This window comes from Myotis nattereri (genome assembly GCF_964212035.1).
Source record: "Myotis nattereri genome assembly, chromosome: 6".
NCBI classification, from domain to species: Eukaryota; Metazoa; Chordata; class Mammalia; order Chiroptera; family Vespertilionidae; genus Myotis; species Myotis nattereri.
The window spans coordinates 64,287,065-64,313,714 of record NC_138081.1 but is presented as its reverse complement, the minus strand read 5'-3'; the positions used below and the strand labels follow the sequence as shown (position 1 = coordinate 64,313,714).

The 26,650-nt window shown below is 43.5% G+C and overlaps 1 protein-coding gene across 6 annotated transcripts in view; it reads left to right on the top strand.

The window, feature by feature from the left end:
• Positions 1-26,650, top strand: part of FYN (FYN proto-oncogene, Src family tyrosine kinase) — a 206,560-nt gene that overhangs the window by 152,767 nt on the left and 27,143 nt on the right. For 3 of the 6 annotated variants that reach the window (XM_081094719.1, XM_081094720.1, XM_081094721.1), the window contains 9 exons: positions 232-489; positions 4,378-4,474; positions 11,327-11,425; positions 14,119-14,222; positions 15,143-15,292; positions 18,091-18,255; positions 21,297-21,476; positions 22,703-22,779; positions 22,876-23,029. In XM_081094719.1, the coding sequence (XP_080950845.1) occupies positions 243-489; positions 4,378-4,474; positions 11,327-11,425; positions 14,119-14,222; positions 15,143-15,292; positions 18,091-18,255; positions 21,297-21,476; positions 22,703-22,779; positions 22,876-23,029 (1,273 nt within the window). In that variant the 5' untranslated portion in view covers positions 232-242. Of the gene's footprint in view, positions 1-231; positions 490-4,377; positions 4,475-11,326; positions 11,426-14,118; positions 14,223-15,142; positions 15,293-18,090; positions 18,256-18,673; positions 18,830-21,296; positions 21,477-22,702; positions 22,780-22,875; positions 23,030-26,650 lie in introns of all 6 variants that reach the window. The other 3 variants (XM_081094723.1, XM_081094722.1, XM_081094724.1) reach the window with 2 other exon arrangements.

The following is a 26,650-nucleotide window of genomic DNA, read 5'->3' as shown; positions in this document are numbered from 1 at the left end:
TTGCTGTGTGGTGAACATCACCTCTGTGTTGATCCCATCGCTCAGAGCATATGGGGAACAAATGTGATTGTCAAGTTAAGGGCACTGAGATTACTTCTAACCATCAACCCCAGCCACTGCTTTGTCTCATGCCCGCACAGGTTTGAGATATCCAAGGGCCTCTTTCGTAGTCAAGCAACCGGTAACGAAGGAGCATCCAAGTTCACGTGCCTCCTTTCTGTTTTTTGGCAGGAACTTAGATAATGGGCTGTGTGCAATGTAAGGATAAAGAAGCAACAAAACTGACAGAGGAGAGGGATGGCAGCCTGAACCAGAGCTCCGGGTACCGCTATGGCACAGACCCCACTCCTCAGCACTACCCCAGCTTCGGCGTGACCTCCATCCCAAACTACAACAACTTCCACGCAGCCGGAGGCCAAGGACTCACCGTCTTTGGGGGTGTGAACTCTTCATCTCATACTGGGACCTTGCGTACGAGAGGAGGGACAGGTAAGCCCCAACGGTGACAGAGGGCTGGAGGGAGGGGGCAGCTGCTCTTCATTCTTTTGGCAATTGAAGATTGGTGCTCCAGCTCCTTTTGACTAAGGACTTCGTGTTTAAGTTTTTATTAATTTCCACTTATCTTCTACCAGATAAGGGGCTGTAAAAAAAAAAAAAGTTTCACATACACATCAGAATGCTGGAGACAGCGGTGCGGGGACCCCGCGATCTGCTCTGCGAGGGCCTGCTTGGGTGTGAGGCACAGCTCTCCCAAGGCCCTGAAGGCAGTGGCTCTCCACCTTGGCTGGCTGGCTTGGACAACTAGGCAGCTTTCCCAAAATACAGATGCCTGAGCCTCCCTCAGAGCTTTAGAATCAGAAGCTCCAGGACTGGATCTGAGAACATTTATTTTGAGTTTTGCAGATATTAATGCACTCCTATTTCCCGGATAAAAGCCAGGGTTCAGCGTCTTCTCCCTCACCTTCCTAATTTTCAGCCTGCCTGTCACTGCCCAGCCAGTGGGTCATTTGGCAGCACTTTTTTTTTTTTTTTTGGCCATTCATCATCTTCGATTCTCTCTCTGACCTCCCTATTATGTTCATTATGACTGAGTTTATCAGCCCTTAAGTATTTCCATGTATCTTTTGTATTTTAAAACTGAATCATATGTATCCTTAAGGGATAGTTTTCTTTTTTTAAGTTTCCTCCTCTTTCCCACCAAGGGCTATGTTTCACAGCCATGTGCATTTGCTGACTTAGCTAATAGTTTGTAAAATATCTGGCATACATTCTCAGGCATATGTTTTCCAAAACATTTGCAAGTTATCTCATGCATCCTTAGTCTTCCAAATCTTCTCCCAGTGTGTGAATCATGGTAACTAGATAGGGGACCTTATTTGTTCCAAAATTGTTTTGTTCATTACAAAAGTTTAAGGAAATATACATCAACCATTGTGCTCTCAACTCATCTGGGAGCCAATGTCTTATATAAGGACCCATTGTGTCTTGTTACTGGGGGAGTTGGCGTTACTGAGACATTAGCAGGGGTTTTCGTCCCACTGCATGCACGAGGGCAGTGCATGTATATCCATGCGCCTGACCCGGAGTTTTGGGCATTGTGTCCTTGTGTTATGGCGGACCTAGCTTTCCCTTTAAAGCAGGCATTGCATGGGTGAATGAATGCTAGGGACACTTACTTGTCCTTCCTGCCTTCCTGAATGGCGCCTGGAATGGAGGGAGGAAGGAAAGAGGCTGTCAGGCTGTCTCGGAAAGTCTCTTGAGGATGCAGGAGAGAGAAAAAAGAGTCAGCACTGCACCCAGCCATCCACCCTGTGCCTGCTGAGTGCTCTGCCAACAAGACTCTGAATTCTGCTAATACAGGCATTGACTTTGTTCATTCATTCATCAGTGCTGGATATGAATCCCTGTGTCTGCAGGTGTCATTCATAAAGTCACTAGCGGGGTCATAAAGCTACTTGTCTTGAACGTGTGGGTCTATACCAGCCGTGGGCAAATTACGGCCCGCGGGCCGGATCCGGCCCGTTTGGCTGTTCTATCCCGCCCGCGGAGCCGAAAGAGCGAGGGTTCTCTTGCTCTCCCCTCCACTCCTTCACCAGCAGCAGTGTTTACATGGCAACATCGGGAAACACGGCCACAGCTCCTTCTTCTGAGTCCAGTTTAAGAACCCATTGTGGCCCTCGAGTCAAAAAGTTTGCCCACCCTGGTCTATTCTGTACTCAGAGACAACCTTAGTATAAAGGCCATCTGGTCCTTATAAATCTGAAAGTTAAAAACCTTATCCCCAAATACTGGCAGATTTTCGTGCCTTGCATTATTTGGCTTTATTATACATGCATGTCTTTCTTCTCACCACTGCTTTCAGAACATTAAGGCCAGGGACAGTGTCTGTGTGTCCCTGTGACCTCCTTTGACTCTCCCTTCCATTTCTAGAGGATAAATACCCAGTGAGCCCAGCTGGCATGGCTCAATGCTTACGCATCAACCTATGAACCAGGAGGTCATGGTTTGATTCCCAGTCCAGGCACATGCCCAGGTTGTGGGCTGGATCCTCAATGAGGGTCGTGCAGGAGGCAGCCAATCAATGATTCTCTCTCATCATTGATGTTTCTGTCTCTCCTTCTCCCTTCCTTTCTGAAATCAATAAAAACATTTTTTTAAAACACCCTATGAGAACTTGCTGGCTGGTGGAGAGAGAGAGTGGAGTGTCCATCCTCGTGTGCTTGTCTTCCACACAATGCAGCTTTGGTTTGTTTTTAAATTATGTAATGAAAGGCATCTGTTGGCCGAGTGTTCAATGAGAATAAATAATAAGCATGACTTTACAGGCTCCTGCTAGTTTGTTTTTAGCCAGTTCTTTTCTAACCTTTAAAAGAAATCTAAAGAAAGGAGGACAGTTGCCAAATGAGCCATGCTTTGCAGGGTTAGACCCTCTGAATGCCAGCTCTCCCATAGGAGATGGGATCTTACTAGGGATGGGGTAGAAAGATGAGCTCTGCCTCCCTCTCTGGTTCTTGAGTAGTCCCCTGGGCACATCTGTTCCCTTGGAACCACCCACTCAGCAAAACGGCAGCTTGGTGAAGAGTAGAATCCACACCAAGTACTTTAAAGTGTATAGATCAAAGGAGAAGCCAGAGAGCAGAGAAATGGGGTATATTAGTTATCAATTGCTGCATAATAAATTACCGCAAAAGTTAGCAACTTTAAAATGATGCACATTCATTATGTCAGTCTCTGTGGGTCAGGAACCTAGGAATAACGTAGCTGGGTCCTATGTTTCAGAGTCTCTCACAGGCTACAATCTAGGTGTGCTGGGTGGACTACAGTCACCTCGCCATCCAACGGAGAAGGATCTGCTGCCAAGCTCATGGCGTTGGCAGGATTAAGTTCTTCGTTGGTTGTTGGCCATAGGCCACCCACAATCTTTGTCGTGTGGGCCTCTCCAACATGGCAGTTTGCTTCATGAAAGTGTTGGAGCCAAAGTGACGATAGAATGAGACTGCTAGGAAAACAGAAGTCACAATCATATGAAGCCTAATCACTGAAGAGACATCCGTCATCTTTGCCATGTTCTATTGGTTAGAAGCAAGTCTCCAGGTTCGCCCACACTCAGGGGAGGGGGATTGCACAAGGGCATGAATACCAGGAGGTGGGAATCACTGAGGCTGTCTCAGAATCCCACCCACTACGTGAGGAAGTCCCAGGCCAAATGGGACACAGGACAGTCTGTGCTGTTAATAGCAAACTCCCGCAAAGCAGGAAAGACCTGTGTGGGAACTCAATCAGAAGAGAAGAATAGGGTGGTTATGAGGACGCGCAAGAACTACAAGTCAGTGTGAGGAGAGGTAACATCAAGGTGAGACCGGAGTTCCAAAGCAATTGCAGATGCAAAGGGCAAGATATCCTCTAATGAGGGAACATTTACAGAGGCTTCTCAGCCCCAGCTGCAGGGGTGTCCTACTACATCCTGCCCTACTGTTACGCCAGGGAAAGAGTGATGCATCTACCAGAACCTAAGGTAGGCCCCCGAGTGTCAGATAAAAGGTGTCTGATTGCTGCAGAGCTCTGCAAATCCGAGCGTCACACTGCTGCCGCCCCTTCACTATGGACGTGATATTCACATCTGTCTCTTCCCGAGGATTCATTCCGAAGTGCGTAGAGGAAAGTCCTTCAACTCCAGAGGAATCAAACAATGCTTCCCCACACGGACCGAGGCATAAGTCCAGCCTGGGACTCGGTTCACACGTTAATTATAAGGCCGCAGCATGTTGTCCGTGCTGATCAGCTTTAGATTTTAAGATTGAGGTTTTAGCAAAGATTTAATTTCTTGGAATTAATTTCCTCTTGTGATATCTCTCCCCTTTTGGTTCATTTTTCCAGGCGTGACCCTGTTTGTGGCCCTTTACGATTATGAAGCAAGGACGGAAGATGACCTGAGTTTTCACAAAGGAGAGAAATTTCAGATATTGAACAGCTCGTAAGTTTGGAGAGGAAGGGGAAGCGTGTGCCTTTCAGATTGGGAAAAAATCCTTGCTGCCAGTCTGTGCCTTTTCAGACATATAAAATGCTGGAAGAGCCCTGGTCAGTTAATTCATTCACACCAGTTTAACTTGAGAACCGAAGAGTCGTGAACCAGTGCCGTATTTTTTGGCACTGTCTGTGTGGGGAGCTTTCAGGAGGCTGACCATAGTAGCCGAGTTGATGGTTTTGGTTTAAAGGTTATAAATGCCCCCACATAACTCTCTGCAAATCTGCGTTTTCAGATGATTGGCACAGGCCTGGCTATCCCCTGCCTGGGGATTTTCTTCACATTTCAGATGTTGCACTAGCTAAACCAGGGGTGGGCAAACTTTTTGACTCGAGGGCCACAGTGGGTTCTTAAACTGGACCGGAGGGCCGGAACAAAAGCGTGGATGGAGTGTTTGTGTGAACTAATATAAATTCAAAGTAAACATCATTACATAAAAGGGGGTACGGTCTTTTTTTTTTTTTTTTAGTTTTATTCATTTCAAACGGGCCGGATCTGGCCCATGGGCCATAGTTTGCCCACAGCTGAGCTAAATCCTCGCTTAAGGCTGGCAGCAAGTTCCTTCTGTTTTCAAAACTGCTAAACATCCCAGTTGGGTGAAGCCTGTGGAGGCGTTGCCCCATAACGAAAGTTTGTGAGTGACTGAAATCTTTGTGAGATGGGAGAAGTGATCTCGCCCACTCTTGAGTGACTTCAATGTGTGCAGTTTAAATGTGGCCATAGGAACAACAATCAGCAGGCCATGGGGGAGGTTCAGGGGTGAGAAGCACTCGCTCTTCAAATACTACAATGAATACCTCCATGAGGAAGAGTAAATAGGGGTCAGTTCTCCCTGTAGTGTTTGAATATTGCTTCCGTCCGGCAAAGGCAGTGTGCATGCATGAGTGCCCTCCAGAAAAATCTGGGCACTGGAGAAGGTGGTGGTGTCCAACATTGACATGACAAGCCTTCTCTCCTGCACCTCAGCTTTTCCTGTGAGTGTTCCCAGTGGTGGGGAAGGAGTGGGGGCCTCCTGGAAGCTTTCCTGTGCCCCAAGTCTGGTTGCCCTGTCCTCTGCTCCCTGAGCGAACTGGATTTCATGATGGTGGAAGGACCTGAGGCCGGCTCTTCTGCTTCCCAAAGAACATGGGTGCAGCACACTCGGAGATCCTTGTGGGATGTGGCGGGACCGAGGTGCAGTCTCCTGTCCCAGCCACTCTCTCCACATCTCGTGGAGGGGAAAGGCCCCAGGAATTTTCTTTGAAATAGTAAACAGCTGCTATTTATCAAAGGCTCCTTATGTGCCAGCCATGTGCTAAGTTGCAAATGTTCACATTTATTCTCCACAACTGCCTGAGGTGTGTCTCATAGTCAACACTGTATACATGAGGAGCCAGAGGCTCAAGTTTGGAAGCTGCCCAGGTGCACAGAGGAGCTAGCAGGTGCCAGAGCCAAGAGTGACATTCGGGGATGCATCCTAAGTACAGTGTCAGGTTTGGTCTTGGAAAGGCCCAGAGGCTCCCATCAGAGGGGACTGAACCATTCAGGTTATATGAGGGTGAAAGGGTGGCTGGCGGTGAGGGAGGAGAAAATTTGGCTCTGATCTCTTCTGATAATCCAATACCTTATTGTTCGTTTGATTCTCAGATGAATGTTTCTTGTCAGAGTCTACAGACTTTGAAATACACTCCACTTTCCCTTCCCATTTCATGTAATATTCCCTCTAAGCCAGGGTTAGTTAGAACTTGTAACCAGATCCTGAAAGAGCTAAGGAGTGGCAGGGAGTACCGTTCCCGTTCTTCTGCAGGTTCTCTCCACACTGCAAGTGGGCTTGGCACCAGGTTGTAGGGGCCTTGCAAGCCAGTCCTGACAAAGTCACAGCCAGGACTTCTTCCTTTGTTAATGTGGATAGAATCTGAAATGGTGTCCAATTGGAATTTTGGAGAAACACTCAAAACAAGATCTGATCTATCTCAATCCATATTTTGTGATTTGCCTTTAATGTTTATGGAAGGCTTTGAGCCTCTGACCCTGTTCTCTTAGAAGAAAATATTACAAGGTTTTTTCCCTTCAATGTTTTTCCTTCTTGCCAGTGGAATTCCTCATCCTACATGCCATGTAAAGGTTCTGGGGGAAATAAGGTTTTTGTAACAAATGCAATAACCTGAAGTCAAGGGTAATAATAGGGAAGACAAAATCATGAAGGAAAAACAAAGCAGCAATACAGAACCAGATGGCATGTGTCTCCCCTCCCCCAGCCTCTCCCTGGCAGAGGGAGGGAAGGGCTCTGTCTCCCTGGGGCAGCTGCCACACCTCCCATTGTGCGTCTTCCCACTCCTTTCCCTGACTGGAGGCAGAAATGGAAGGCCACAGGGCTGGCTTTTGTGTTTTAAAGTGCAGTGTGAACTATGTGATCTGTGTGTGTGCATATGTGCCCACAGTTAATGGCACTACTGCCCAGCCCGGGGGTGGGTGGTCCTTCATTGACCTGTATTAAGTATTCAGTGTGGTATATTTGGACAGTATTAAACTTGAACCCATTTTTGCAAAACATCTTTGTTTAATTCATCTGTTTCATTCTCTATTTTCTCATTTCATGATGAGTGACTTACCACCTAGAAACAGCTATTCTTCAAAATATAATAAACAGAGTCGAACAGGAGTCATTGCCTAGGGTAGTGACTCTTTTCAAATTCTTTTCATCAGAATAAGAAGAAATCCTGGTTTAGAGCCCCACCTAAACGTTTGATAAAATTGTTATGGATCATGCTCTCTGAAAGTCAGATGGGCAGTGTCAATTTAGAAAGAATCCAGCATTTGAAATAAAACTGCCCCACAGCTGGTCAGATCAAGACTGACCTTCCTTTGCAAATACCACTTCCTGGCTCCATCAGGGCATCCAGCTCCTGGGACCACAAGCCCTATGAGCAGTTTTGGGGATTGGGCTACACTCTTAATAAATCTTTAAATTAGAAGCTGTTGTGAAAACTTAAAAGCTATTCAGAGCCAGGGCTGAAATCATGTATTTGGATATGTTAAAGAATAACAGTTGCCCTAGCTGGTTTGGGTCAGTGGATAGAGTGTTGGCCTGCAGACTGAAGGGTCCCGGGTTCAACTCCAGTCAAGGGCACATGCCCGGGTTGTTGTCTCGATCCCCAGTAGGGGGCGTGCAGGAGGCAGCCAATCAATGATTCTCTCTCATCATTGATATTTCTGTCTCTCTCTTCCTCTCCCCTCCTCTCTGAAATCAATTTTTTAAAAAAGAATAACAGTTAAAGAAAAGCTCATCAACTCTTAAATTAATGAAATATCTGAACTGTAAGAACAGTTTAAAGACATGCACCTTTAATAATGCTACTCACAATAACTCAAGTAAAGACATAAAAGGGCCCTGACTGGTATAGCTCAGTTGGTTGAGCATCATCCCATGCACTGAAAGGTCGCTGGTTCAGTTCCCGGTCAGGGCACATACCCAGGTTGCATGTTGGCACATACGGGAGGCAATCAATCATAGTTTCTCTCTCACATCAATGTTTCTCTCTCTCTCTCCCTTCCTCTCTCTCTAAAATCAATAAAAACATATTTTTAAAAAAGAAATAAAAGGTAGCACAGTAGTAGAGACCCTATTTTCCTAAATCAAGGTGAATGAATTATAAAGAGTATATAATTAATTTATAGGTGAATTGGGCTATTTAAAAAGATGACTTACTTATTTCCTCAAAAGACTTTCTTGATAGATGTTTTGAGTCTGTGCCAGCCTCTCTGGGCACAACATATTAAGTGTACTACCTAATACATTGTGTCCTTATCACCTCATATCTCCTTTGATAAAGACAGTGATCCTAGAAGGCCTAGAAAAAGAGGAAAGGATTTTATCTTTCTCCTGAGTAACTGGAAACTCTTATGAGACTAATGGAATCCTCACTTAAGAGAAATTCATGAATTCCTGTACATGACTTTAGAATGAGCTGATAGTTGGATTCTAATTTGTGCTGAACTCTTTAGGTACCCAGAACAGAATGAGAGAGTTAATGCTGGATTTAAAATGGAAATTACTTGATTAATAGAAGATCACCTGAATAAGACTGAGCTTGCCCCAACCTGCAGCAAAATGTATTGGCTTCCTGCCCCAGCTGGCATTACCAAGTATCCCAAAATTGATGCTATACTTCATTTTTGTTAATTTAAATCAATTAGAACTAACTTGATGAAGGTTTTCTTGCATTAAAAAATAAGTCTGTGCTGCAGCAGTTAATTTTTTTCTCACCATTTTGGAGCATTTCCCAGGTGAGTGTGGGGTGTGGGGAGGAGGAGGGAGAAGGGAGATGATAAGTATTGTTTTTTATGATGAAATGTCTCCATCTAGCGGAATTTTGGAGCACTAAGCATTGTCACCCTGTTAAAGACAGTGTCTCCAAACATAGTATCTTTCTTAAATACATGCAGTGTTTAAAGAAAAAAATAAACTCCCACGTGTTCTTAGATGATTTCTTTACAACTCCATGTATTTATTTTGGAGGATGAAGAAAAGAGACCAGTACAAACTGTAAATGTGTTGACATCTTTTAAATCATGTTTGAACTTGAAAGGCAGAGGGATGAGGTAGAGAAGCAGCACAAGGTAGATTGCACACAATTGATGATGATCTAGCTCTTCAGTTGGGTAATGGACTCATAGGTGTTCATATATAAACCTATTCTTTGTATGTATAAATTATTTTATAATAAAAATCTGCACATGAACTAAATTTAAGATTATTAAAGGACTTCCTAGGTATGAGAACAATTATTTCCCTCTTTTGACTGATTTTTTTTCTGTTTAAATTTCTTTAACACGGTGAGAAAGGAAAAAGACTGAAAAACTAATTCTAACGTAAGTTTTTAAAAACCTTTGCCAGCGCCCTGTTTTCCTGTGGGCTGTTCTGTGTTACTTGTGCCACCAAACACTTCCCACAACTGCACACATGTAGGCTTGTCACCATTTGTCTGCCGCCTTACTCAATCGCATATGGAGCTGTTGCTCATGGGTCATTTTACTCAGATTCCATCTTTAAAGAATGGGTCTCTTGAGTAAGGCTCATGTGTAATGTGCAGGTTATTCTCTCTCCTTAAATCAGGCTGGGGACGGTCCTGACCAGGGCCAAAAGCCAACTCACTTTCTTCCCTGGCCGAGGGCTTTGGCACAGAGTCCAGCCAACAAGTGATCTTAAGAGAGGCCTAGGGTTTCTCTTGCTCCCTCCAAGGGCCAAACAAGGAAGGAGAGAAGGCATGGGGCCTCTGGGGACAGGCTGGGCACTTCAGCTCCCGACTCAAGGGCAGCAATGCTTCCCCGCCCCGCACACTCCTGACTCCAGGCTGGTGGAGGGAACTGGGCAGTCGGTGCCAGAGCTACAGCCCCTCGCAGATCTGCTAACCACTGTTGACAGGGAGGAGCACACACTCCATCCCCGCTCTGTGCCGCACACAGCTTGTGAGTCGAGCCCATGAACTCTACCCCTTCAGTTTTCTCACCTGTTGTAAGCTGCGAGTGGCGTTACAAGCCCCCTTTCCTGTCCTTCAGCCCACAGCTCTGAGAGCTCCACAGACTGAGACCAGGCTATTGCATCCGTACAAACTGGTGTGACATGAATCTCACAAGTGTTGGTTCCCCCCGTCCCCGCATTTGTGCACACAGCTATGCCCACCCCCCTTTTCCCCACCAGACTCCAGTCATTGCTGTAAGTAGACAATAAAGCGACCTCAGCTTGAACCTGTCTGAGCAAGGCATACCCTATTGTATCTTTATTATTCTACCCATTTTCCTCAGCAGGCCAGACAAGTATTCATAATATGCTTCCATCCCTTACTGGGTCTGCTAGCAGGCTTCTTCTCTCAGATGATCTGCAGCTTTAATGCATTTCTTTTTCTTTTTCTGGTGAGTCTTTTAATGGCTGGCAAATTACACTAAAGCCAACAGCTTGCGTCTCTCCAGCACCCAAAGGATCCTGGTTGCCTGGGGTGGGGGGCGAAACAGAGACTGTAGGAGACAGTGTGTGCTTTACTTTTCTCCAGCTTTGCTGAGATATAATTGGCATAATAGTCTGTAAGTTTAAGGTGTGCCGTGCGATGGATTGATGCATATATATTGCGAAATGTTTACCATAACAAGTTAGTTAATACCTACTTCCACCTCACATAATTAACATTTTGCTGTTGTTACGGTGTTTTTCTTAAATAGCCTGGCTGAGTTCCCTTTCCCTCTGTCCAAGTTGGGAACACTTACCAAGCATATTGCACCCCCCCTCACTCAGAGAGCCCGCTCCTGGCCCGGGTCCCATATGCTTAACTCACAAATAAGACAAGAGCCCTGGCCAGTGTGGCTCAATTGGTTGAGCCTCATCCCATGCACTGAAAGGTCGCCGGTTCGATTTCTGGTCAGGGCACATGCCCATGTTGGGGGCTTGATCCCCAGTAGGGTGTGCAGGAAGCAGCCAATCAATGTTTTGCTCTTATCTCTCTCTCTCTCTCTCTCTCTCTCTCTCTCTCTCTCTCTCTTTCTCTCTCTTTCTCTCTTTCTCTTTCTCTTCTCCTCCTTTTTCCCTCTCTCCCTCCCCCTCTGTCTAAAATCAATTTTTAAAGAATAGCAAATAAGGCAAGAAATAAGAGACAATTCTGGATTTAACTCACAGGAGATCCTTTGACCCTCACAGAGGGCTGTGTTAGAATAAGAGAAATCAGGTGGTAGGATGACTAGGAGATAGTCATACACTCTTACAGCATTGAGTCTGTAACTGCAAAACATTGAAATGGTCACTGTGTTCACTTTGTCTTTTTTTCTCTGCAGGGAAGGAGATTGGTGGGAAGCCCGCTCCTTGACAACTGGAGAGACAGGTTACATTCCCAGCAATTACGTGGCTCCAGTTGACTCTATCCAGGCAGAAGAGTATGTTTCGTTTTTTCATTTCACTAACTCCTTAGTTGGCACAATAAAATGCCATTAACATTGTGCAGGAGGGAGAAGAAATTCACTGGCGTGATTAAGGGTGAGATGATACGGTAATGCCATGTTTCCCAGGCCTAAGCCATTGTATTTTGCCCTATCTGTGGAATACCGGTGCTATTATTAACTTACTGTTTTTCTTTAAGCCTGCTCACTTTTTAAGACATTTCTTTTGAAAGGAAACATTGTGTCAGTAACCTAAATGAAAACTCAATTTTACTTGCCATAAATAGAGAATAATCATAAAAATGTGGTGAAATTCTAGCTAGAACATATATTACTGCCAACCCAAGGTTCTAAGCCTACAGTCTACTGAAAAAAGAAAGGGAGAGGGAGAAAGAGTGGGAGGGAGGGAGTTGGCAAATAATTCTTACCAAATTGAGATTTTTGCTCTTCAATCTAATCAGAATATTAAAGGAGCACTAAGAAGACAGGCTTTCCATGCCACAGATCGAACTGTCTCACATGGGCTGTGTCCCACGGCTCGAGAGATCCTGTGGTGATGCATTTCAAATAGTCCTTTCCTTTGACTTGGGATCTCTGTTTTTTCTTTGGTAGTTAATAGTGACTAGCAGTTAGTTGGCCCAATGATCTCACTGCTAATAGTTTTGGACGGTGGCCCATAGTCTGGGGGCATTCTAGAAGGAACCAGCACTGTTCCATCTCCGGACCCGTGGGGATTCGCAGGCACTTGCAGCCTGGAGGACCATCTATGGCTTGTGGGCGACCCCAATTTCTGAACTGAGGGAAAGGGAGCCAGGCTGTGGTCTCCCAAAAACAGGAACCTGGCCCCCTCCCTGACATGCTGGGGACCTGCCTCCTGCTCAGTGGAAGCCGTCTTGCATTAGGAGAAAAGTCAGCCACAGAGCCCAACCATTGACCCTGATATTTGATTTTTGCCCTGGATTTGTATACATTTCAGAGAGCATTAGACTCCATGCCTCAGCCAGATCCCCAACTGGATCACACTCTTATATTTAATTCCTTTGTATTTCCTCTACGGAGACTGGTTTTGTTTCTCACTCTCAAATACTCAGTGGTTCTGAGCTCCTTTTTTCTCCTAGTGAGTGTGTCTCATCATCAGTGAATAATGGAATTTGTATTGAATTTTCATTTTAGGGCAGATTGGCAGACATCTTTGAGTTCTTTCAGCATAAAAGGTACCACCAAAATGTAGCTTTTTTTTTATTTAACTGGGAGCCTAACCCACTATATATTTAAGTTGTATTTATAATGGTCCATTTTTAAATATTTTGTTTTTAAAGAATAAAATAGCATTTTTTAAGTGCCTGTGGTTTTACATGTGCAATTAATTATCATTATCTATACTATTGTCTCAGTGAAATCCATTGTTCTAACAGTTCTCTTTTCACCACTGTTCGTATTTGCACTGCATTTTAATTGATACAGACCCACAAAGTCATTTCTCACAAATAATTGGTGTAATTCTCTTTATACCATCTAGTGTTAGGTTAGGATTGTTGCACAGTCTGGTGCCTTTAAAAGTCACTGAGGAGCTAGCATGCAGCGTGTCTTTTCTTATCTTCAGGGAAGCTCTTTCATTCACAGAAGAATTTGACAGTGAACATACAATAGCTATGTTCAAGTGTAATGAATTGAAATTTCATTTCTAAAGCTGGATCCTTTCACAGCTAAATATTCTAAAAATGGTTCCTTTACGCAGATTCAATGGGGTGCTCCCGAATTCTTGCTTGGGTTCTTGGAGCCCCTGCTGCTTGTTCAGCACTGAGCAAACTGAACCGTTAAATGATTGCCAGGCTGTGGTTAGGGCTAGAGAGTGAAAGGGGTGATAAAAGACAAATGACAAAGGTTGTGAGGTGCTTGATGTGATGCCTCCTAACATGACACAGGAGTGTCATCACAAAGAGAATATGAGATGTGTATGACATGGGGTCGTTTTCAAGGACACGCTCATTGACTCTGCACAGTCACCTGCCCTGCAGCTGTGCCAGAGCACGCGTGCAACACGTCCCAATCCAGATGCTTGGCAAACGCCTTTTACTGATCGGCTTCCTCACACCTGCTGGACAGGAAGACAATGCAAACAGCATCCCAGGGCAGACCTCATTGCAAACTGGGGCTAGTCTTGACCATTTTTCAGAGTTCGTATAGGTAGGCAGATACTGAAAATATTGTCTTTGTTCTTTATCCATTCTGGCTGACTGTTTTTTAAATGCCTGATTAATGACCTTTATGTACACTAAGACTATGTTTTTGTTATTTCCTGGGGATTGTAATTATGCTCAGAAATCCATGGTCTTGTAGATGTGAGTGGGAAGGATTTCCTGCGGTTGCCATTTTAAACAAGGTCTTGGATTTCTCGTTTTGTGCAGGCAGGTGGCAGTTTTCACACAAATCAGTTCTTGTCATCTCCAGAGGGAAGGAAAATAACCCATAATTCAAATCTGATTTTTTTAAGAGTGAAAGAGATGAATTAAGGGTGGAATCAGGAATAGATTGAAAGGGAACTAGATGAGGCTAGGAAAAAAATAGATAGGGAAAGGCTAAGGATGAAATTGTGGGTTACAAGGATCGGGGGGGCAAAAGAGCTTGCGTGATTCCATTTTTTAAAGTGATTCTTATCAAATGTTTCCTTTTCTTGATCTCATTTATAGGTGGTACTTTGGAAAACTTGGCCGAAAAGATGCTGAGCGACAGCTTTTGTCCTTTGGAAACCCACGAGGTACCTTTCTTATCCGCGAGAGTGAAACCACCAAAGGTAAGATAATAAGCCCAAGAAGTTCACTTGTCATTCAGATCTGTGGATCAGTCAGAGGGGATGAAAGGCTTATCTCTAAGGGACGGGTCTGTAAATGGCACAGACCCTCCCTGCCTTCTGAGGGAGGGAGTCCTATTTTCAGCTTTTCCTCCAGGCTCTGGAGCTACAGACAGCTCCACAAAGACTACAGAGGCTCAGAACCAACACCTTCCTCTTGTAACAGGGGCTGGGCAGCTTCCCTCCTCCGGGCGCACAAGATCACAGAATTTTCACAGATCCTTTAGAATTATGAATTTCTGAAACTTAGTTCCTCAGGCGCCAAGCATGCAGGTTGTTTTTCCATTTCCTCTGTGGCTTTTTTCATAAGTGAAGATTGCTCTTCCTCCAACTATTGGCGTTTTCATTATTTAACGTCTCATTAGAGCCCACAAGAGGAGCCCTGCCAAGGCAACGAGCAGAGGCCTCTAGCTTCATCAGCCAGACACAGGCTATCTACTCCTGGGGAAAGTACTGTGAAGCAGCAATGGGACGCTCACCCCTAGAGAAGCAGTCCCTACGCTTCCTTGCTACCCACCATCCCCTCCTCCATGGTGCTCCAGGGGCAAAAGAGCATGCACAGCCTGGAATGTCTGTGCTCCTCTCCATCTTGCCAGGGCAGGGGACGGGATGGGGGAGGAAGGGGTGTAGGGAAAACTCCAAATAGCCTTCATTCTCAAGGGTAAATCATTTTATTGCTAATATCTTCTGACATTTTCAGAAAAGAGGTGTTTTCTTCCTATGTTACAGAGTGGAAGTGTGTGTGTGTTGCAGGGGCAGTCTCTGCTTGATAATGTTTAATCAGAATAGTCAAGTAAATGAGACCTAAATAACAAATGGTACTCACAGAGATTGGAGCTGCTAATACTTTGCATATTTACCAGGTGCCTATTCACTTTCCATCCGTGATTGGGATGATATGAAAGGAGACCATGTCAAACATTATAAAATTCGCAAACTTGACAATGGTGGATACTACATTACCACCCGGGCCCAGTTTGAAACACTTCAACAGCTTGTACAGCATTACTCAGGTAACCTTAATTCTAACCAGCGACTGAACATTCGGATACTGGAGGGACTGGGTGGGCACAGAGCAGGAGAGGGGCAGGGAAGGGGGAACAGGTACAGCAAATGCATGCAGTTACTAGTCAAATACAGTTGACCCTTGATCAACAAGGTTTGAACTGCACAGGTCCACTTCTATGGGAATTTTTTCAGTAAATACATACAGTACTGTAAATGCATTTTCTCTTCCTTGTGATTTTCTTAATAACATTTTCTTTTCTCTAGCTGACTTTATTATAAGATTACAATACATAAATCATGTAACACAAAATAAGCACTAGTCAACCGTTTATATGTTCAGTAAGGCTTCTAGTCAACAGTAGACTATTAGTAGTCGAGCTTTTGGGGAGTCGAAAGTTATATGTGCATTTTTCACAGCATGGTGGTTGGAGCCCCCAACCCCCATGCTGTTCAAGGGCCAATGGTAGTTTTCTTTGCTACCCCTCACAGTGGCTAAATAGGATCTACTGATGTTTTTCTGCCGTAATTATAAGTTCCATCAAAAGATTCTATAATGTTTTAGTTTCCCAAGTGGAAAGCCATAGGTTAAACTTAAGAAGTTGTTATCTGTCCTATTCCCCTGCAGAAAAGAATTCAGAGGCTGTGAGAGGGTGAAGGAGCAATCTCTAGGGGGAACATACATGGGCCTCCTATAGGGGGGGTGTGTCTCTACCATCACCTTACACTCAGCTCTGTTGCAGGAATGACTGCTCGTACATTTTCTCATGACTAGATGAGTTTTCTGGCCCATTTATCATGCTCTCCTTCCCCACCAATACTTCTGTTCCCTAACTGGACTTAGACTTATGTGACCCACAGGTCAGTTACAGCTGCTGTGTTAAACTTTTAAGCAGATCAATCTCCATCCTAACACCCAGGTGTCACCAGTAGCCTGCTGTTCCTAGAAATGTATAAGTAGATGTTTAGGTGTGCGATTTGTGCATTTTATTAAAGAGTGTGGTCTTATGTGCCAGTGTTAAAATGATAGCTTTCTTTCCTAGATTAGCAAGTATATTCCACTATATAAAACATGCACACAGGCGGATATAGATATACATGTGCAGATATAGATCTATGTCCCAGTAAGCCCAGCAGTTTTTTGTGTGGCTATATGTAATTTTAAGTTGTTCTTCAGGATAATGCCACTACCCCAAAAGAGTACATGCCTTGATTTCAACTATTGCTGTGTGTACATTCATTAAAAAGTATATGTGCATGTGTGTGATTTTTTTAACAACCAACAAAAAGCAGTCTTTTGAAGATGGCAATAAGTAATGTCTATCTATTGATCTTAGGCACTAATGAACAAGTGAAAAAATTAGCAACACGGTGTATTTATTGATTATGGCATTGGGGAACTTTGATTTATGTAAATTCTAATGAAATATTTGGGAGAAAGGGAGCAGAATATCTCCCTGAGCTTAAATGATATTCTCAGAATGCCTGCACGTTGTAAGGGTTTTTCAAATACCAAAATATATTGCATTGCAGCCAAATATCAGCAGGATCCCCAGAGTTTGAATCATTTGAAAATATTGTATCGGAAAAGGCACCTTAATAACATCATAAAGCTGGAAGGAGAGAAGGGATGGAAAGAGCAACAGACATTTTTTTAATCTCAAAAATATTCATCTCAAGTTAGATTTGTTTTTATATAGACTTTTCCTCTTCCCTCATTTCTCTCACACAATAAAGTGCCTTTGAAATATGGACACATAAATAATTTCCTATCTAAACATCTTGGAACCTAATTATATCAAAAAGAAAGGAATTAAAAAAGTCACTGGTTCCTGAAGAAAAGGCAGCAATACTACATTTGATTTCCCCGGATCTGAGGGACTTCCAGTCGGGGGTTGGGGCTCTGTCCGCCTCACAGCCAGGCTCTGTGTAGCTTCTGCCACTGCCCTCATTCCTGTCTTTGGCTCCCTTTTCTCACCTGATTGGTGTGAACTTGGCATTTAGGCAATTTCCCCTTACCGCTGCTAGATAATCTTTGAAGAGAGAGAAAAAACTTCCAAATCACCTCACAGTGATAACTACTTCTTTCCTTTCTCTTTTTCATGGATAATAGAGTTCTTCACATCCTTTTATTTCTATAGATTTTAGTTTTTGTTCTTTCTGCTTTCAAACCAGTCTCCTAAATTATACACTGGAGATTGTTATAAACATTTTTAATAGGAAATACCAAGGAAGCAGGATGGAGTCAGTTAAAATGCCAGAGAAATCATTAGAGAAATGTGGCCAGTTTTGCCCCTGCCAGGTATCATCTTCATTCTTACTAGACTATAAGTCTGATGTTGTGTAGAAGGATCCTGTTCTGAAGTTACCATTTTAAATATAGTCCAAAACCCTTAATTTTGGCGGGGGGAGGACAATCATGTTGAGATTCTATAGTCCACCGTACCCTTGGAAATCAATGGAGGTGTTTGCAGGGTTGCAGAAGGCATGTCATTAGCACATTGGGCTGAAATGTTTTTCTTACTTCGTGAGTATAGAAACCAAAACAGTCTAATCTATGTATATGAATAGACCATATTATACCTAGGGATATGGAATAGTGCAAACTTCAGATGTCCTCTATTCTACCTTCAATAGACATGTTTCAGTGTGTGGTGTCTGATCTTCCAAGATGTGTGTAGCTCTCTGCCAGTGTGTACTGTTCGGAGTGATGCTGTGCGCTGGCTGAGTGTGTGCACCTGCAAGTGTTGTGTTTCACGTGTTCTGCTTTTCTCTCCCTCTCTTGCTGCTGTCCCCGCTCCGTCAGAGAGAGCTGCAGGTCTCTGCTGCCGCCTGGTAGTTCCCTGTCACAAAGGGATGCCAAGGCTTACCGATCTGTCTGTCAAAACCAAAGATGTCTGGGAAATCCCTCGAGAATCCCTGCAGTTGATCAAGAGACTGGGAAATGGGCAGTTTGGGGAAGTATGGATGGGTATGCTAAGCCTCAATTACTTTATTACTAGCATCCTCGTTTGGGAAGTCTCAAACATCAAAGATGGAAGGTGAAAGTAAAGACTATGAGCAGAAGGAAAGTTTGAATTACTAATAGTGGGGAATAATGATTTTGATTTTGGAATTCCGGAACTTCTAGAAAAAAAATATGTAAGTGGTCAAGATTGGCAAATGGCTCAAATTATACTATTATATGTGTTTCAATTCATAAGCCAGTAAATGGTACAAGGAATGATCAAACCTGCACCATATGCATTGCTCTTCATTTCCAACTGCAGATGTTTGTCCAGTGAGCTCAGTATTGCTCTCAAGGGCAAGTCACCTTCCATCTTTCCTAGTGCATGCATGATTATGGATTATAAGGACTGTGTTTTCTTTATTAATCCTCTTTCCTGTAGAGAAAGCTGATGGGTTGTGTTTTAACTTAACTGTGATTGCATCGAGTTGTACCCCACAAACTTCTGGATTGGCTAAAGATGCGTGGGAAGTTGCACGTGATTCGTTGTATCTGGAGAAGAAGCTGGGTCAGGGGTGTTTCGCTGAAGTGTGGCTTGGTAAGGCAGAGGGCACCTTTTGTTTTGGCTGCATCTCAAAGCCAATTAAATGGACGGTTTTGAACACAACACATTAACAGCCATTGGGACCAAGACACTTAGCCTGGATAGCTGGTACAGGCCACCCAGATTTTCAGAATATGGCAGTACCTTCCTGTTCTCTTCTGTCCTACTTCACGTGGTTAATTAAGGCACGCACAGTACAGGAAACCAATGCAATAGGACTCTGGGGTTTCTTCTTCCTAAGACCTGGGAAGGTAAGATACTATAGCTGGGCTACTGTAGGAGGAGACCCTGGGCTTTTTTGCTCCATGATCCTGGTTTTTTTGCTCAATCTTTACTAGCTGATTAACCATGGGCAAAGGGCTTGTTTAACCTCTTTGAGCCTCAGTTTCCTCATCTGTAAAACTGGAATGATACCTACTTCATAGAACTAGGAGTATTACAAAGGATAATATGTCTATTAAAGAGTCCCTTGCATAGAGTAGGTGCTCAGTAGATACAGGCAGTTCTCTTAATCTGGTTGTCATCTCATTGGTAAGGCCTTCTGCACTGGGCCTTCCCCATATAACTCCCTCTGAGGCAATTGCAGCTTTGCTTAGACAATCCATGGGCTTAGGCCCCACCCAAAAAATATTGCCAGTAAGGCAATATTAGTATTTATGGAATCCTCCTTCTTCCTTTCTTAGATTCAATGAAAAATAATTGTTGTTATGTGTGGCTGTAGGTATTTAGGTGTAGTCTGCACTAAAAGATTGAACATGGTTAAAGCTCTTGGAACAGAGCCTGGCAATGAGGAAGTACTGCATAGATCCAGAGTTAGAGGTAGAAATAGAGAGAGATAAAAATAGAGAGACAGGTAGATACTCAGTCAGACACATATGTATATATGTGTAAGCTAGTTTAATAAGAATTATCACTGTTATTGTTTTTCAGAGTCCACATTGTGATGTCCAATACTTTAGCTCAAGTATCGTAAAATATGTTTATATTACCTTCTCCTCCATCTGCCCAATTTATAATTAAAATTATGGGTCCTAAGAATTTTTATCCAATCACTAATACAATCAGGAATAATTGAACACTATACAAAATTTATTTACAAACATTTTAATTATAAACTTTAAATCATTACACATATTACTAAGATTTTGCTTCCCATTGAACATAAAACATAATTTTTTGGTAGTTCAGGATCAGGATGGAATGCCAATGTAAGTAACTGGGTTGTTATTAGACAAAAGATTTCTATTTAAAATTTTGGGGTACTAACACTCAAATAGCAAAGACCACTTACAAGTTGTCAAAGTTCCCATTTATGTTTAGTGGTCAGATATTTTGTAAGGTTTGATGAATATTCCTCTAAGCCACTTATTCTTTCATGATTCATATTTTATAGGTTGCATTTTAAAGTATATGAACCGTGTTTTTAAAAAGGTAACAAAAGTTGCCTCCATTTACAGAATTTGTTAATTCTAAATTCAGTTATATTAAATATAAAATTTAATCTTAATTTAATCCAGCATTTTCCAAATAGAAAATAATATAATCTAATGTAGAAGATCTCCCCCCTTATAAATAGTTTTAATTCAAAGTCATAGGACTAATAATGGAATACCCATACAACCTACATTTTTCAAAATTTGGGAGCTGAAAGAAATTCAAAAGACAATCCAGTTCTATTTCAGTATTTTGCAGATGAAGTAACCGATGATCATAAACCAGGCATGCCTCTGGACCTACTAGATTCTTTTAACATGTAAAGTTTAAATATTTCTGTTCCCTCTTAGCTGTTGTCTAATTTTTCCAGTCTAGCTGATAGAAGTCATTGCTCTCTTGTGGCTGACCATCAGTAAGCCTCAGGGATTTTCCTTACCTGGTTTAAGTATGGGCAAGAAGTCTGTGAGCTTGCCTCTGCTTATCAGCATAATTGCATTCTACTTATAGATCACCTGTTCAAGGACTCAGTCAAGTAGCTCATGCATTGCAGACAAGTGAAAGTCTAGTGGTAATTTCCAGACATCCTCAGCATGTTGCCATCTTTTTAAAATGGTATACCCCATAAAACAGAACTTAATCTCATTTCTTCCATGCTCACTGTACTGCCTATTGGATGGATATTGGATGGCCAGGCTTGTTCTACCCCTGGGCTTTTATTCTTGTAAAGAAGTGTCCAGAGCTTTTGGTATACATTTGTAATCACATGGCTGAACCAGAAAAGGAACGTGAAATATATCAAAATAAGAAAATAGTTCAATTATAAACCATAATATAGCCAGAAGTAAATACATATTTTCTATTGAAAATCCTTGACTGAGTCCTTACATTTTATTGTCTTTGTTTGACAAAAACTATATTAAATTTTTAACTTAAAATCTAACCTTATATAAATAGCTATTAATTTAAAAACTTTTTTTCCATCAAAAGAGGACCTTTTGTTTGACTTAATATTGTGGGATGTCTGCAGGTACCTGGAATGGAAACACAAAAGTAGCCATAAAGACTCTGAAACCAGGCACAATGTCCCCTGAATCTTTCCTCGAGGAAGCGCAGATCATGAAGAAGCTAAAGCACGACAAGCTGGTCCAGCTGTACGCCGTGGTGTCCGAGGAGCCCATCTACATTGTCACCGAATACATGAATAAAGGTTGGGCAAGGCCTCTCCAGGCTTCACCTCACAATGACCTACAGGCTTGTTTCGGAGAGAGGAGCGGAGTTGCCTGCTTGCTTCTTTCCCTGGTTTCTGCATGAGTCAAGCATGCCCATCAGGAAGTGCAAATTGTGTGCTCATTAGTGAAAACATTTTAAACAGGCCATGACCTCCAGATTGCCCCCCAGGTCCTTGTGATACCGGTACCTTTTGCATGCTGCACATGCAGAGTTCTAGCTCCTCTCCTTAATGAACGCGTCCATTTCTAATGTTGGTGATACAGAGGGCTGTGACAGTTTGCTATTATTTTGAATGCCATCGCTTGTATTAAATTTCCGTTTTGCAGGGCTGAGCAGTTAATATCAGGCACTGGTCTTTGGGCTAAGTTGAGTCTCCATTTTTTTAACATTTGTTTTTCAGCTCTCTTCTTACAATCAGATGAAGAAAGACATGTTTTTAAAGAACACATTTTATTCTCATTCTCTCTGTGTGTGGCTCTGTCTCTCTCTGTCTTCTAATCAAAGCAGTATTTTTGGGGATAAAGCCAAAGATCACTTTGTTTTGGAATAATAGATGAACCAAACAAAAAATGTCCTTAAAAGGCAATGCATTGTACATCAGAGGATACCAGTGTAATTTTTCCTTTCCATGTTCTCTTAAAATATATTAGGAATTTTTTTCCTGGCAGATTGTCCTTTGTATCCAGGGTTATTTGGTAAATAACTTTGGGATTCAAGCATGAAAAAAATCACCATGACCCTGTTGAGCCTCCAGCCTCTGCACGTGACTGTCCCAGCCCTGGTGTCAGTTCTGAGCTCCTCGGGCTGCGCTGTCACAGCCGCACTGAAGCTCAGCTATGTATATACAGGGCTCCTTGAGGCCCGGCTGGCCAGGATCTAATGGGGAGCTATTTGCCCCACCCTATATTCCTTTGATATTCTTTTCTTTCAGGTATTTTTTTTCTTGATTTAAAATCTGTAAATAAGCTAGGCCAGCCGTTCTCAAACTTGACTATGTGTCAGAATCACCTAGAGGGCTTCTTAAAATACAGGTTTCTGGGTCTAAGCTCCAGAGTTCTGATTCAGTAGATCTGGGGTGGAGCCTGAGCGTATGAACCTTTCTTTTGCACCGGTGTACTTCTAATAAGAAAGCCAAATATAGCCCTTTGTTGGACATTTTTATCTTTCAAAGTAAATTGAAATGGTTTCATGTTTTCTTCATAGGAAGTTTACTTGACTTCTTAAAAGATGGAGAAGGAAGAGCTCTGAAATTACCAAATTTGGTGGACATGGCAGCACAGGTAGGCCCCATGGTACCTTGATTCCAGCCTTAGATATTATGATGTGTAAATATATCAGCCAAGGTGTAACATGTTCCATTCTCTCAACTTCCACAGGTTGCTGCAGGAATGGCTTACATCGAACGCATGAATTACATCCACAGAGATCTGAGATCAGCAAACATTCTAGTGGGGAATGGACTAATATGCAAGATCGCCGACTTTGGATTGGCCAGATTGATCGAGGACAATGAGTACACAGCCAGACAAGGTAGGCACTTGGATGATGATGGCTCATGACCACATCGTTGAAAACAGCCCTTCCTCCCTCCTTCCCTTTCCTTCCTTCAGAAAATATTTGAAATGTCATTCTTCAGATAGGTTTTTTTTCTTTTTTATCTGGCAGGAATTTGACAACTCAGCTGGTGGGAGGCTGTAGTGGGTTTCAATAGATGGATGAGATGTTCCTTTTTGATGAGTGAGTGTTCACTGGTGTGGTCCTCCGGTTTGTGGCACCCTCACAGTGCTTTGCTTCTGAAGGAGGGTTGTGGAAGGCCAATGGATCAGTCAGGTAACAGCTCGTCATTCCACCAGAGTCTCGGCAAAAAGCAGAAGGCATGCTCGTTGGATAATGTAATAAAGGAGTTATTTATAAAGACATGGGCAGGGTTTCAGAAAACCAGCAGAGCATGGTACCTTCCACGGTATATTCCAAGGCTTGTATTAGCGGTGGACCCGAGGCCTGAAGGCAAAGGAGTATGGGGGGCAGCGGGCACCAGAACTACGAACGCAGCTGTGCTGAAAAGCCACCTTAGAGAGAGGCAGCAGGGTGGGTCTGGAGGATTCGTACCCAGGCTCACTCTTCAGCCTCCTCCAGACCTCCTGCCAAACCCAACAAGAAGCTAGGGGTCAAAGGCGCCCATTGATGAATTCAGATGGGTCCAGAGCAAGAACAGTAAAAAGGGGATTTAGAGAGAAAATAGAAGATAACGTGTAGTCACTTGAAAATAACTTTCCTTAATTACCTCCTCCTACCACCCCCTCCAAAGATTTGTAGAATTGGCCTCTAGAAAAAATACATCCCAACCAGCTGCCACTCTGGTGGGCAGCTTGTCAGGTGTTTTTAGAGCACCAGGAAGGAAATGCCCACGGTTATTTTCTGTCCTCAGACATCTTCACATAGCGGTCAACAGGTAAACATGCAGAGTTAAAAGGGCTGTTGGCAATTAAATGTAGGCTCCTCGTGTGGAATATAATGCCTATGTCTGAAGAAAGAGGTAACCTTCATTGTTGTTGTTTTAACCAAAGCTGGTTATTCTGAGCAAGGCTGAGTGGTGACTGGAATATATTACAGGGCGGTGCTTTCTGCTGGATTTCATAAAGGCCACCTCCAGAATTCTTATTCTTCTTTATTTCTCAATTCTTTCATTTCTTGCCAATTCTTCCCTGCTTTTATCATTCTCGGCAGTCTCCAGTGATGAGGAAAAATGTTAAACTCAAATCCTGGCTCGTACAGACACTGTCCAAATGCAAAATTATGTGTCGGTCAGACAGCTTGGCTATTTGAATTTCCCCAACATGTGGCAGTTCTTGTCCTGGAGCCAAATGCCCACACAGCAAGCATGCCCACACATTATACACACACCAGTGCGGGGCCAGATGGCATGCGTATCTCTAATCAAAGGCACACGGACAGCTTTGGTTGGCGCTGGCAGTCCTCAGAAAATGTGGACGTGATTTTGAGTCAAGGTGAGCTGAGAGGGTCTGAAGTACCACTGGGTCTGAAACCTGTCCCTAAATGAAAGCCTTTACCCAGAGGCAAACCTGTCAGATCTCAACTCACAGACCTGGAAGGAGAGGAGAACAGAGCAGAGCAGGCGAAGGTTGTGAGGCATGAATATCTGATTTAGGACGTGGTGAGAGAGAGTCAGTCTTGTTGTTTGGTCCTGTAAGCATCCTTCATGTTGCTGGAGGGATTGGTTCAGGACTTGTTTCTCCCCTTCTCCTGGACTTTGGACTTTATAGAATTTGTGGTCCTGAACCATCTATAAATGAGAGGGTTACAGGGCCAGAAGCCTGAGGATGCTGGCAGGAGTGCTGCTGGCAGGGCCTGGCTATTTAGCACCTGGAATGAGACCCCTCTGGCGGTGGCCCTGGGTGATGAGCCCCCGTGGGGAAGGCCTGTGAGGAGCCCTCACTGGTTACTGTCACACACGCGGCTGCTGTGGAACAGGCCCAGCAGCCAACCCAGCCCTGGCCTTCAAGTCCTGTCTTCTTCGGTGAGCTGTCTTGATTGCTTTCTGTGGCCCCTCACTTCCACCATGACCTTTCAAAGGATTGGCCTCAAACCCTTTGTGTACTATGTTTTCTTCACTTAATCTCCACAAAGAGTATTCACTCTTCCTTCTTAAAATTCTTTTTTTTCCATCACCATATATCCCCTCTGTGTCCTCTCCCACCTCCACCCATCCCCCTTCACCCCAGCAATCACCACACTGTTGTCCATGTCCATGAGTTATCTCTCTCTTGTTTTTCTCAATTTCTTCATCCCCCACACTCACCCCTGCCACCAGAGCTTTCTGCCTGCTCTTTATCTATGAGTCTGTCTCTATTTTGCTTGGTAGTTCAGTTTGTTCTTTAAATTTTTGTTCATTAAATTCCACATATGAGTGAAATCATATAGTACTTGTTTTTCTCTGGCTTATTTTGCTTAGCATAATGTTCTCCAGATCTATCCATGCTGTTGTAAAGGATAAAAGTTTCTTCCTTTTTACAGCAGAGTAGAATTCCAATATGTAAATGTGCCACAACTTTTTTTATCCACTTGTCTACTGATGACACTTGGGCTGCCTCCAAATTGTGACTATTGTAAATAATGCTGCAATGAACATCGGGGTGAATATATTCTTTCTAATTAGTGTTTCAGGTTCCATCAAATAAATTCCCAGAAGTAGAATCACTGGGTCTTCCCTTTCACAAAATATCTTTAGATCCATGCCAGAGACTAGAGAGAGATAAGTAAGACGTAAATGAACTGGAAAACTAAACTGGGGTGGGAGGACCACAAAGTCTGTGAGGCCCCAGGATTTTCAAGGAGAATAAAAGAAATGCTGCCCTACAGCAGAGGGAGTGGAAGGAGCAGGGGCATTTATGGAATATACTTACAAAAGCCAGGCCTGAGTGGGAGAATGTGAGCAGTGGGGAGGAAGCAATAGAGAAAGCCCAGAGGGGTTAAGTAACTCATATAAAGGCCCACAGCTAGTAAAAGGGCAGAAGCAGGATTTGAATCTATGTATGGCTGGCCCTACTGCCTCTGCCCTCTTAAGCTATATTGACTGCCTCTGATCCAGACTGATTAAAAGAACAGAAAATTAAAAATTGAGATTAATCATAAGTCCCTTTATCTCTTTTATTTTATGGGAAAATTTGGTGGGGTGTGTGTGTGTGTGTGTGTGTGTGTGTGTGTGTGTGTGTGTTGGAAAGACCTTCCTTTTCCGGCTCTGGGACAACTCAGCTGTTTATAGAGTTCCTCCTCCCAAGGGTCTGCCTGCCCTGGCCTCTGTGCAAGGCAGAGGGCCTGGTGTGCATCTGTGGTGTGCTCTGCAGATGGCATGCGTGCTGCGTGCTGAAGTGTTTGCTGGGAGGCAGCAGCTCCTCCACACAGCTGGCCCGTGTGCCTGGTAATGTTTGCAAGTTGGGTTTTATGATCCCACAGGCCGCAGCCAGGCAGCATCTTGATTATGGGACTGTGGGCAGTGTTCGAAGCATGTGCTGGACACAGGTATTTAGGGCTGGGAGTGACAGTTATTTTTCAGCACAGTTGTGACCTTCCCATTGAAGGGCACACGGAAATGCCTGTCCTCCCCCTGGATGGATGTGATGGCATTTCCCA